This window comes from Pezoporus wallicus, unplaced genomic scaffold (assembly GCF_028554395.1).
Source record: "Pezoporus wallicus isolate ANWC-B61680 ecotype Strahan unplaced genomic scaffold, APGP_CSIRO_Pwel_v1 contig_7274, whole genome shotgun sequence".
Taxonomy (NCBI): Eukaryota; Metazoa; Chordata; class Aves; order Psittaciformes; family Psittacidae; genus Pezoporus; species Pezoporus wallicus.
In genome coordinates this window covers 344,921-359,090 of record NW_026637137.1, presented here as the reverse complement: position 1 = coordinate 359,090, position 14,170 = coordinate 344,921, and the positions used below count along the sequence as shown (strand labels likewise).

At 37.2% G+C, this 14,170-nt stretch overlaps 1 protein-coding gene across 1 annotated transcript in view; it reads left to right on the top strand.

Annotated features, from left to right (window-relative positions):
- The window catches only part of CNTN1 (contactin 1), a 138,703-nt gene extending 126,791 nt beyond the window's left edge, over positions 1-11,912 (top strand). Inside the window, exon 23 of the mRNA XM_057403655.1 lies at positions 9,539-11,912. Within this exon, the coding sequence (XP_057259638.1) occupies positions 9,539-9,618 (80 nt within the window). The 3' untranslated portion in view covers positions 9,619-11,912. The remainder of the gene's footprint in view (positions 1-9,538) is intronic.
- The last annotated feature ends 2,258 nt before the right edge of the window (positions 11,913-14,170 follow it).

The window sequence follows — 14,170 nt, the reverse complement described above, 5'->3', positions numbered from 1 at the left end:
CATGAACTTCTGTATTTTACTGGCCAGTGCCCCTTGTACAGTTAGAGGTTTGGGGATATTTTTGAAGCCCGTTATAGTAAATTAATGAGCTACACAATTTAAAATTCATTCTTGAAATACCACAACCAGCTGAAGGCTGGAACTCCTTATTTAACCAATGGAGTCTGTTTCAATAGCTAATAATAGGCTTATCTGTTTGCTTTGAAATATATTAAAGGCTCAGATTCTTTTTTTTTTGTCTCTTGCATGCTTTTTGGATTGCAGTGCTTTATAATCATGCTAATATTAATGTAATCAAAGCAGTCTTGCAATCATTAGGAACTAAAACCATATGGTGCTTGGTTTTTTCTCACTTCACTTCTGTAACTGTGCTGGCCTCAGTGTAATTAATTTATGCCAGAGTAAGGACAAATAGAATCAAGCTCTCAAATTGTAATGCAGGATGAGGAAGAGTGAAGGATAACTTCTGATTTGGGAAAATATTGGGGAAAAAGGAAGATGTACATTCGCCTTCAAATCTGAAATCAGGTTAATATCTCTGTTTAAATATGGACATAGAATAATTTATGTACTGTATATGCTTATAGCTGGAGAACAAAATTACAGCTTCTTTGTGTTCAGTGCACTTACATATATACACATATGAATTCCATTTGCCAAAGGCATGTTTTAGGATCCTGAAAAACCATTCACTTTGAAGTATAGCTTTTTCAAAGGAAAATGCAAAATTTTTGGCCACAGTAACTCATAGAAACATTTTATTTTATCTTTTATTTTCCTTTTGTTTATTATTATTTAAAGGGGACATTGATATTTATTGTACATATTAGTATCAAGTAAATCAGGGGATCATTCACCTTTCATGTATAATCAGAATCTTTTGATCATAACTTGGAAATGTCCATATGTTGCAAATATGGTTGTAGTAATAAGAAAAGAGGAGAACACAGGTAAAAAGCATAAGTAATGCTGATGAAAGCAGTCCTCCAACTGCCATGGCACTCTTGTGTTACTGGTCTTGGAACTGATTATGCATCTGTGACAAGAAAGTAGCAGAAAGCTTCTAAACTAAAAATACATGGAAATGTATTTCAAAAGAGCTTTTCTCTAAAAGAACAGTATTGTTCACAATCCATTTTCTGTGTCTCATGGCTCATAAATTAAGTAGAAATACTCAGAATACCCTCCAACCTGGTGCATAAATCTGCCTAAAACAACATATTCAGTTCTCTGGTATTTCTCTTGATTTTCCTTCATCATCACATTTCATTTCATCACAGTTCTAATTTATTTGTACTGCTTCCTTCCAGTACCACAGGTTTGACAATTCCATGCATTACAACATATTTAGTGCTAGAGCAAGCATTTCCTTGAAAAGCCATATTCTCCTTAATTTTGATTTCTTCTCTTTCATGTATTCAAACTCTACAGTAGGACAGACTGCAGAAATGTTTTCATAGCTATTTACGTTTTCTTGGCATTATCCTATGATGATCCTGATGCTGTTTTGTCATTTATGTTTATTTATAAGGGAAAGCCTGGATGCACACAAAGTGGGAATACAACAAAATTTCATTTTTAGCCATAAGGCTCATCACTAAGCTGTGCTGTAGTGGTTGACAGGCTTTATAGCTACAAATTGGATGTGTGTACACGTGGATTTAGAGCACAAGTGAGCTTTAAGAGAACAATATTACAGAGGACAAGAGCAGGATAGGTTACTCGTTATCAGAGAATACTGACAAGACAGGAATCCGTAGCTGCTATACATCAGAAAAAATGTCCACTGCCTTGAAAGGGACCGTGTAACTTCCTCCTGCTTTTATCTTCAGTCTGGCTTTCCACCTGCCTGTTTGTGTGAGCTTCAGAACTGCCTGCAAAATCCCCACTGACAGCTATTGCACAGTCATGTGAAGGCATGAGAACTCTGCAGTGCCTTCAAAATGAACAGAAGCTACAAAGTGGCTCAGGAGCTACTTTGACACAAGTGAGAAAGAATCTAAGAGGAAAATCATATTCTGAATGCCACTGGTTTGTGTTTTTTTGTCTTTCCATGCATCTGTTACAGACCAAAGTCCTCACTAAAGCTGGCCCTACACTCCCAGCTTCAGGAAGCTACTAAGGAATGCCTGAACGATATTTACTTGATGGACAAAGGATTAGTCCTTCCAAGACCCTTAAGTACTTTCTCTTCTGTTTTCAGCAATTTGGATGTTACCTACCAGATAGTTACTGACTTTTAAAATGTTTAAGGGGAAGAAGAAATGCTAGTGAACTCTGCAGTCAGAAATAACTCTTTTAATATTCAGCAAGCTTTTCATTTCCACTGTTTCAGTAGGACTATCCATTCATCAATGAATTAAAGGTCTGACATTCAAGTTCAGTTTGGTTGAACTGCTTCATCAATTTATCCAGGCATTGAGATATATCACACAGGTACTTTCAGGGTTTTTATTACACCAACATAGGAACACTATACTCCTTCCTTTTTATGAAACAAAATGCTTGGTATTTTATATACATTGTACTCTACTATTATAAGAAGATGGAAAAAATCCAGAAGATATTTATTTAATTCCCTTATGCTAAGTGTAGCAACATAGCAAAAAACAATATTACAGAAAAACTCACATAGCTCATAGAGTGAATGCCAAGATTAGTACTTTGCTTTAATAGTGTAATTCCTTTGATGTGTAGTGATTTATTTTAATACAAATGCATATTCTGTTTACACCTCTTGGTAGGACATTTAGCTATTGAACTATATTTATACAGTATTTTTAATTGCTTTGAGGAATCAAAGCCAGCCAAGTAGGGCTTAGAGTGATTTAAAATAATCTTTGGAAGACACATCTCATTAATTTTTTCCCCTTACTAATCTAGACATGAAGAAGGGAATACTTTCTAGTCGTGACAATTCTTATGTGTTTTAATTTTCAGTAGCAAGATGTGGAACTGCCTTATTCAAATCCTTGCAGTATTTTTCAGTTTAGTGATTAACAATCTCTCTTACTTTTATGGATGCCTGGAGTGGTGGTGTACTCACACCTCTCAGTTTTATGCATCCAACCTAGCCAGACTCCTTAGCAAGGAGAGTGATTCAGAAGACCTAGGTTAGATGTCTGCTGTAACACACCTTTTGATGAAAACTCTCTTAAGAGAACAAGACCCAGTGATTCTCTGACAAAGGCAGCAGTGATAGTTTTCTAGTTACTTCAGTGGCAAAGTCCAAGGAACTTCAGAAACACTCTGGTAGTAAGAAAGGTGCACAGCTCCTTAGTATAGTATTAAGGGAGTATCAAAGAGTTTAGTTCCTTTAATAAACACCAAGGTTTGGCATGGTGCAGAGGGACAAGCTAACAGAAGCACATAACTGTAGAAAGAGCAGTTACAAAGAGGATGGATCTGAAGTCTTGGTAATGGCAGATGATACAGTATAGGGCAGTGGCCAGAAACTGCAATCTGGTACATTCAGGAATAACATCCTCAGAGGGTAGTGCAGCACTGGAGCAGGTTACTCAGAGGCTGTGAGGTTTTAATCTGTGGAGATTCCTGGGACTCAACTAGGCAAAGCTGCGGCTGACGACATCCAATGTTGGCGACTGTCATGATGTGAGTAGGAAGGCAGACTAGACAGCCCCAGAGGTACAATCAGATACAGCCAGGCATGTTGTACTCCTGTGAACAGTACAGTTTGCATTGTGATTATTTTGCAGTCTTTTATTCCCATACAAATAGATTTACATGCTACAGATAAAAAGAGAAGATAAAATCACATATTTACTATCTTGAACTTACATTTAAAGTGCCAGTGACCACACCAAATACTTTTTTGCTGTCTATATATATTTAAGGGTGCATTTTGTTACATACTGAAATGCTCTGTCCCTTTTTCAAAATACTTAAAGGACTTCGATGTAGAAATTTTCTTGCCTATAAAGACTAGTGCCATATATTTTACTTTCACTGTAAAATATAAGTGCTCCTGAAACTCACTAAGTTCATGTGAAGTACAACTGCAACTGTTGCCTGGGTCACAGGAGGACCTCCAAAGGTGTTCTTGCTATTTCTTGAGTATACTGCTTTAAAAGAGTGCATTTCAAAGTATTACCTGTGGTCTTCTATATAACTCTCCATGCTAATGAATGTGTAATGGACATTCATAGGTGTGAAGGGGAAGAGGTATCTGAGAAATAATCTACATTTATTACAGATAAATAATAACCCCACCAGCTGAAAACTGTCTCATTTTCCTCAGAATCCAAGACACCTGTTCATTTTGGCAGTGCAGTTCTGTAGCAAGGCCAGAGTGAATGGAAGAAGCCCCTGTTGCTGCCTGACCGCACTGCCAACACATCAGGTGCCATTGTGAGAACAAACCAAACCGTTTACTTGGCTCTGGCAAATGGGTTTTCAAGGAGGAGAAGAGAGATGAGCACCATGGGGTGGACAAACCACCCAGACCATCAGCAGCACTTCAAATATGTTTTAAATGTTCTCTCTTATTTTCTTATAATAGTTTTAAAGCTGTTCTGCAGATGCACAGCAAACCTTAACACAGAGCAAAGCATGGGCAGATGCATAGGCAGCATTGCATCTCGTACATCTACTCTGCTGCAAAACAGTAATTCACAAGGTTATGAATTACTCCATAGTGCCCTTCTTGAAAGGTCTGTGTCATAGGCAAGAGGAAAATTTCCGCGTGCCCAAAGGTATTCCTAGACAAGGGAAAGTTGGACCTATAACTTAACAATGGTGCCAGTAATGCAAGATAAGCATATTCTAAATAGTTCAGTTATTTTCCATTTACCATGAATAAGGATATCAGAATTTGAATCATGTCAGCTGATACTACCTATTTTTTTTGCAGTAGTCTTTCATGAACACAGTATTTCCAGCTGGGATAGGTGGAATTTCTTTTCAGAAGCCAGTTGACAGAACTACAAACCCACCCACTTAATAAAATTTAGTTTAACCTGAAGAAATTACATTTCCTCCCTTCCTGCTTTTCTTTCTTATGTGGGTAAATATGAAAACACTCAGAAAACAAATATTAATGAAGCCTAATAGATGTTATATAAACAAACAAATGGAACAGGCAAAAATCCCTTTTTCTTTATTCAGGTGGCCTATTTTTTTTCCCAGAAATGTGGACAATCTTAGAAGTAAAGAGAAAGAAAGTATGAGAAGACTTTGAATTTACCTTTCTTAAAGTAAAAAAGAGAGGTATAAAAACAGACAGCCTTGATGAAAGATCAGTCCTTGGATCCTGGACCAAAAGGAGAATATTATTTATGGGAAAATATGTAGGAATTTGCCCATTCTTTCAGAAAAAAAGAAAATCTATTTTGCAAAGCAGACAAAAAGACTAATTTTCTAACTAAATTCTAAATTTACTTTACAAACTTAAACCCTTTATGACTCATAAAATACCAGTCTTAGTAAGAAAAACTTCTCTTTTCCTTCCTCTTATGAAATGTATGTACTTGCATCATGCAGTGTATAATTGCAGTGACTGTATCATGCAGATAGCTAGACTGCATCTTCCTGAACAACTTGTGCAGCACAAGAGGAGTGGATCTGTAGAGGGAAACAGCAGCATTGAGGATCCAGCACCCCGCTGTATGCTCATGTCAGTTTTTACTCAGCACTGCTTCTAATCCAGTCCTGCACAGGGTATCCAAAGACAGCTCTACAGTGCAAAATAAACCCCAATAAAGGGGACAGCTGAGATACTCACTTTAAAAACACACTCCTCATCAAACTAGAACAGTCGTGTAGACATCCCCCTTGCTATTCAGTACCTGGAAATTAAGAAAACTGATGTAATTTAATACAAATTAATTGTTGAACTACCTTTTCTGACAACAAAAGCAGAGAAAGAGTTTTATCACAAGAGGATCAGTTCATGATTAGCAGAGGAATAGCTTGTAGTTTATGTATGTTGGCAAGGAAAACACTTCCACTGAAAAAGAGAAGTTATTCATGTAAGACAGCTTCACAGATGACCAGTAACTAATTTCCTGGTTCACAGATGTGATGAAAGTAAGATTTCTAAACAGGCCTTCTATTTTTTCTTTTAAATCCATTATAAAAACATACTGATGTTGGGGAAAGGGCCAAAAATGTCATATCTCAAAGATAGGTAATATTTAAAGAAAATAATGATGTAAGAAATTGTCACAAAGGCTTGGGAAATACATCAAAGTCTGACCTGTTTTAATGCCTGTTTCATTTAGGCATTAAATTGATTTCATTTCTTTTGAGTATAATTGGAAGACTGTTGCATACTGCTCAAGATGTCAGTAAAACCTAGGATCTCCATTCAGAAGTAAAAGATTTCATCCTGGACTTTGCAGGATTGAGGTGGCAACACGTAATTTAAAATAAAAATAGAAAGCTGTGGATTAGTGGGACTTTACCAGGAGTTCCTGTGATATGTAAAGATCTTGGTGAAAGAAAACCTGTCCAGCAGCTGTTCTCTTTTATTATTCAGATAAGCAACTACTTTTCAGAAAGGCTGCTGAGAATAAGAGACAGGTAAAAAGTTCGGCATTTTATTTTAAGCTACATTCTGGGTATATTTTTCTGTAGATAGTTTAGTCCTAGGCTTAAAAACATCAACTACAGGAACTCTACAGCAGACAATAGTTAAGGTCTCCATGGGAATACTGCAAGGTTCCACAACTTTTGCTCGGGGCTGTTGTAAAAAACAAAACAACCAACTTCAAGGTGTTTTTCCCTGTTTATTTGAAAGAAATGAGGACTCTTGATATGAAGTCTACTTATGGTGTGTTAGAGTGAGTGGTAGTCAGGTCATCTCATACTGATTTGGTTTTGGCCTTGACTTTTATGACTGCAGTTTGCAATTGAATATGCAAGATGCTGGTTGAGGAGAGAATCCATCTCATACCTGGCCAGACTTCAGAAGGAGCTTAATAATCCTTCTGTTTTAATTTATGTCCACATGTTTATTTGTACATATTCATTAAGTTTATCTGGCGTTTCTCTAGTTTTTAAAGATTGTTAAAACTGACAGATCACTGCACAGAATTAAATCTTGTAGTCTGTACTCAGGCAAAACTTACATTAATTTCCATTTATGAGCTGCAGGAGTGTACCAGCTGTCATGCACTAGGGAATGGTGTTTCCAATAAAGTATGGTTCCTGACATGGTAATCTAACAAGGAGGTGGGTAATCTAACAAGAAAAAAGAAGAGATGATATATTTAAGGTGCTTTTATCCTCCTAATGTTCTGTTAATGTGTGACAGCACATTAACAGCACCTACCTGTCTAAAGGTAGGATTTGCTTCACTGCAGAAAGCTGTTATACATATATCTGCAACAGTGCTTATACCTTGTAAGGAACTGCTGTAAAAGGCTGAATTGTTAACTACTAATTCTGGAGCCAGCAAGCACATCTCAGGAGAAGATTTATTATGCCTTTCTCTTTGTAGAATAGTTACATGCAAATAGAAATGTCCTCATACTTGCTCATCACTCAACTTCACTCAGCAAACTTTTCATGTTTTCCTTCATTAGAGGCATTCAAAATATGAATTTAGTTATGCGTTTCCAACTGCATTATTCTGGTCTGACAAAGGCAGAATACATTTTCTGTAGGTATTCTTAATTATGAAATCTATCTCGTTATTGGTTGGTTTTTTTTCCTATGGCTATTATTCATTGACTTAGAACCACTACTTTGATATTTATGGATACAGGCTACAGAAAATATTCATGTGTTTTATAAATCACTAAAAAGTACAGATAAATATACCCCCATACTTTCACGGTTGCCATTATGTGCAGTTGTTATGTATGAGAAAATACATTCATACATTCCTGTTCATTTTAAGCATCAAATTCCTCTGTTTATGGATACGTCCCATAGCAATCATCCAATTTTTTTCCTTAATTTTAGCTTTCACTGAGGTGGATATACTGCTTCCTATGGAAAAATGTACTATTCACAGCAGTGTACCTTTTACAACTTAATTGAGCTGATGAAGAAGGATTGGTAGGTCTCTTGCCTTGTTTCTTCAAGTGCTTGGATATCAGAAAGAGCTTAGGAAGAAATTTTGACTTCAGAAAGCATCCCTACAGCAGTCGGGGAAAAGATGGGAATGGGAGCAGAGAAGAGACAATCAGAAACAAGAGAAAAGGGGTGAAGCTTAGTGTGTGAGACAGGGCAAAGAGTGGAGCCACACAGGGACTTGAGCAAGGACCAGAGTCAGGAGGAGTAGGGTGGTGGACCTAGAAAGAAGGGGGAGAATAAGAGGAATATGGCTGAAATCAAAAACAGATTCTGTGAAAAGCTCTAAAATTCTGGCTTCGTGGCAGATGTTGTGGACTTTCTCCCTGGTGAGAAACCAGGAGCATGTAAAAATGTTTTATTTTAACTTTCTGTGGTGGAAAGGGAATAGTTGTCTCTGTCTTGGAGGCTGTCTTCTGAATATATCCCTGATGAGTTTTGCATAGAAGTTAATTCATGGATTAGGAGGCAGTGCCTGTCAGATCTGCTGCTGCTGAAATCTGAGCCGTTTGGTTAGTGTGCTGCATTTTCAGTATCTTTCTTCCTCATTCAGAAGAACATTTGCTGGAGAGGTGTCCAGTGGGATGGTTCCAGTAGCTCCTTGGGACTGTCAGCACTAGGTACAAGCACTTCTGTCCTTAGCCTGGGTTCAGCAGCAAAACGAGCAGTAAGCTGGGTCCCATGCTGCCCACCTACGTGCTATCATCCTGACCTAGATGAGCCTGTCTGGGGTGAAAGAACTGCCTGTTCTCCAGCTCCTTTGGCCCATCTCCAAGACCAGCATTGAGGCACAGTTTGGCTGGGTTATTTTCTCATGTAGATGCTTCTTAACAGGGAGCTGGACCATGGCAACACAAGCCGTTTAACATAATATCAATCCTTATGTCTGTTTGCCAGAAAGAGTTGTGTAAACTTGGTAAGCTGTTGATTAATATTTTTTGTCTTAAAATATTGGTTTAAGAAAGACCTTTGTGACTGTAGCAGATGTAAATGCCACGCTGCTAGAAGTCAGCCATCTGGACTTTGTAATCTGGCAGGTAAACAAACGGACCAACCTCTTTGACATCTTTCAGATTATCGCTGATCATATGAACATTAACATTTCCAAAGGTGTCTCTTTGCTTCATCACATTTCAAAGACTCCATTAATTTTGTTTTCAGATGTTTAAATATTTATTTTGACCTTTTACCTCCTCCTATAACCTCCTGGCTTTTTGGACCAGCAAAATCAAAATACACTGTGTGTTCTGAATGGCTTTGGGGCTTGTTTAAACATGCTGCGTAAACAGCTCTTGTAGAACAAAAGAGTGACTCCTCCACTGTACTCTAGCAAGCCTCTTTGTCCATTCCAAATTATCCATGCAGGTAGGGGCTGTGCTGAGATACACCAGCTGGTTTTCCAGTCATCGAACCTTGCGTTCTTCTCTCATCCAGGGTTGTTCCTCCACCAAGTAATGCTGAAGTAAGACCAAAACCATGTTGTTATCTGTTCAATGTGCAGGTGCCACTGCTGGAGTACCAACTCTGCTTCTGGTCCTGGTGGTGCCTACCCTGGGTGTCCTTGCCTGCTCGGGATTCTGAATGTAGCTGGATTTACCTTGTCCTCCACCTAACACAAAGGACTCCCTTTGAAGATGAGGACCATGACTTTTTGATTCCTGTGGCACCATCCTAAGCCAAATAAATTACCCTTTAAAATAAATTACCCTACCAATTTCCTATGAACTTTCAGAGGACTGAGGCATCCAGGAACTCCTTCATGAAGTAAATCAACTTTTGAAAGGCTAAGAAATCTTTTTAACTTGTTCCAATATGCCTTATAAAACACTTATGCTGATCTGTGACAGTTGCATGATTTGGTCAAATGGGGCAAGTTACAATGTTAAAACCCAATAACATAGGCTGTACAGTGAAAGTAAAATCACCATACGTAGGTGCTTTAACTTGAATAACAAATTGTGAAATATAATAGAGATTGAAATGTTGATTGTATGTGATAAATGTAAGAGTACTACGTCTGTCTGTACTATCTTATATGTTTTGTGTGCTGCATATTTTTGAATGGCCCCATCATCATTTATTGGGATTACCGTTTTTTTGAGAGACAGTCAAAGCAAAAACATTTCATTTTTTTAGAGCTGTATTTCTTGAGGCTGTTGGATAGAATTTGAAGAATGAAATAAAAGTCAGTGACAAGGATTTTTTTATTTTAAATATCTTCAGAAGACCCAAGACGTGCATAGCATGTTCAGCTTAAAGGAATTTACATGTGCTTCACTGACACAGGATTTACCATATTCTTTTTTTAAAACAAACCTGTTGAAAAATTCCATTATGGACATTATTGCTGATTTTAGGAGTCAAATGTCAGCTTTCAGGGAAGCAGCACAATGTATTGGTTTTGAGTTAATATTATTACTAGTATTATTAACATAGCAATATAACACTTAGACGTTTGGAGATGGAGTCCATGTTAAGATCAGCCAAGTGGACCACGAAATGACAGGAAACGTATGTTATTTTTTAAAGTGAAAAGTTTTAAAATATAAAAAAAAGAGAAAGATATACAATAAATGGCAAAAACAGAGTAGCACAGTAAAAAAAAAATTATATTTACGTTTTTATGCTGCAGACACCAGGTGTTACCTTCCTGTAATGAAGGCGGACATTTGGGAGAATTATGTGCTTTTTCACTTGATATTATTCTAATGTTCATAGCATTGTAAATAAGAGTTTTAAAGTTCTGAGACTGTTTCCCTATTTGATAGAGTATTGAATGATCCAACTGTGTGTTAGTACATGAAAGTCAGATCTGAACTGTTAGTTGAAGTTAAATGTTTACTATGGCCTTTGCAAAATGGGAACTCTTAGAGACAGCGAATGTTTTTGTTCTGACTGTGTCTAGAGTGTTTCTGTGTTGGGTTTTTCATTGGTTTGTTTGGATTTTTTTAAGTTGTTAAAGAAATGCACATTCCTTTCATTTTCCACAGTGTGCTGGGAATTAGTTTGAGTGTGAATGTTGAAGAAACACGGTGATATTGAATCAGCTGGCTCAAGTAATAGTGCAATGTCCGATGCTTCAAGAATTATAAGCTTTGAATCATATTTTATTAGCACAACCTTGCTAGCTACTTAGAAATAGATTTTATCTTTTTAGAACTGATGCTGTAGAGGTCCGTAATAATATTTACATGAAGCAAGAATAGATCTATTAATAATTTACACCCCCTTCTTTAATTTGTATAATTTTGTACTATATATTTACATGTAAAAGTGTAGAGTCTTCATTAAGAAATATCAATAATACTGTTTTAGTTTAATTTTAACTATTTGTTACAAGATGAAAATTTTTTAAATAGGTGAAAGTGGTAACTTCCCTATAGAGGAATGTCAAAGTGTCAAACACTACTGAGTTTCATAAATTGTATAATTGTTTGAAAGAGTAATGAGCTGTCTTCATACATAAGAAACTAATACGCTGTAAGCCTTCTGTACAAAAAAAATGTGGTTTATTGTGTTTCATTTGGTTTGGTTCTTTTGCAGTGTGACTCATTTTTATATAATCTACAACCACAACTAAATCTTTTGCCAAATGCATGATTGCCTTTTACTTTTCTACTACATGGTGTAAAAAGCAAAACTGTTCAGTTTCTGCATGGAAATGACCTGGGACGGAAAGCCACTTCTTTTTTTAAATCAGCAACACAGATGAGGTAGGTCTGACATACTGATCAGATAGTTGGAGATTTTTCTGTTTCACATAATTCTGCAGACTTGACTGGGACCTTCAGTTTCAAATGGTTGTCAAGGAAAACTCACTAATGTATCATCTGCTTTAAAACGCAAGGTTCTTAATTAAAGTTTATATAGATAGACATATTTGTTGTTTCTTTATATTTCAGGAAAATTGATATTACTATTATTTGATACTGATGAATATTGAACTGTTTTTTTAGTTACTTTTTATCTTTTTTTTTTTTTCAAATGAGTAGAGCAGGACCGTGCTTTGTCCTTTTTATGAATGAAAAGTAAATTACAATTAAATAAATGTATTAATGTTACTCAAAATATAATAACTGTCTTTTGAATTGGAGCTTTCTAATTTCATTACAGTCATGTGGTAGTCTGTGACAGTAAAGGTGTGGATGCGATGAGGTCCTGTGTATTCCTGCCTTGCCTTCTTGTGAATTTTGCTGAGGTTAAAGAACTTTTGTGTGGTAAGGGTAGCTTACCCTTTGCTTTGATTATTGGTGATATAGATAGAAAGATTTTCCGAACATCAGTGTCAGAGAGTGCCCTGAGAGCTTTTCAGCATTTTTGGAAGCAAGAGTTAACCAAGCAGAGTATTTTTTGGGCTAATATTTTCTTCTCCAGTAGATACCCCTCATGGTTTAGCCCCAGGCGGCAGCTAAACCCCACACAGCCGCTCACTTATTCCTCCCACAGTGGAATGAGGGAGACAACCGGAAGAGTAATAATTTCAAGAGGTGAGTTCAAGTATAACTGAGATACTGCCTGCCTTTGACGGTCACATTCAGGCCCTAAAGTGCGCAAAATGTGGCACATAAGAAGTTGGTGAAGCTGACGGCTGTATTGCAGAACTTGGTTTCATTTGTCTTCAGACATACCAGATACGAAGAGTCAATGAGAGTTTCCCTTGTGCCCTGCTCCTGAAAGACTGTTGATTCAATTGGGGTCAGGCTTAGTCCTGGGGAGGAGGAGATGGTCATTACTTTGATTAGGTATGTTTTGTATTTTTATCTTGACCTCTGAGAGAAATAAGGGTTTGAGTCTGTCTGCCAGTTCTCTGCTAATGATTTCAGACCTGTTGGGAGATGGCAGAAAAACTCAACAGCTCTTATCCTGAAGGACATCATAATCTGAGTAGAAGGTAGAGATTTCAATTAGGAATTTGCACAGAAGGTGACTGCAACATGGTCACTGGTCTTACCTGTTCTGTTTGCCCTGCCAGATGCCCAACCAGCAAGCACCACAAAGCCAGGTGCAGCTTGCCTTGCTCTTGCCTTATCCAGGGGCTGGACAGCATGGGACAAGTATTGGCTGGAGGAGGCCTGAGCACGTGGCATTGCAGGAAACAGAATCCGAGATCTTTGCAGTAACAGGAGAAGAATGGGGCATGGAACATAAACCCGCAGGAGAAAATGTTCACTATTTCTACCCCTTAAAGAACAGCTTGGTTTTGATTGTGAAACTTCTTTCTTTCCAGACTTCAGAGCCTCTAGCTACAGAAGATGATAAAGAATATGCCTTTAAATATTAGATATCTGCCTGAAGACCAGATCTTCCAGTCTTGATCTACCTTACTTTGCTTTAAGCTACATTTCCTACAGGAATTAAAATAGCAGAAATCAGGTAATACCCAAATACATTCCAGGAAAGGTCTTGAAATAGTTCCAAATGCTATTGTTTGGAGATTTTGTTAAATGCATCACAGAAATGGCTATCTTTCAGATTATGACATTATGAGCAAAGAATATTCCTTTGGCAGCAGAATGAATTTCAGTCACTTCTAGCACTTGTATATGCTCCGTCCTTACACAGGTCATCCACCAGAATCTTTTCACAGTGTTAGGGCATCAGCACTATACAGGATCCACCTGCCTTCTGCACATAACAGTGGGGTCTTGCAAGGGAAGATTGCCCCCATCTGTTTCTTCTAGAGATGATACATTTTTCTTTAGCTTTTCTACCACTAATTCCTTGTGCTTTCTCATTTTAACATTATTCATATTTCCAGAAGCAGAAGAAAGAACCGAAAGCATTAAAGTCCACATGAAGGGGAAATAATGTCCACACCTCAAACAGAAATAGTAGTCTTGTCTTTTCTTGACAGGCTAACATGTTTTGCTTTTACCTGGGTGCCAATTAACCAAGTTTGCTCTAAAGGGTGTAATGAAAAGACACATGAAAATTGTTTTCTTCAGTTTAATTGATCTTGACTCTGGACATTCTCTTGATTAATATGGATGACAATGGAAATTACACCAATTTTTATTTCCCAAACACTTAGAAAACTCATGAGTTAGCTGGTAACTTAGGCAACCCTTAATGCATACTGATGAATGCATTTTACTGGTCTATATTTATATATTTAAGGAGTCTAATAGTCTCT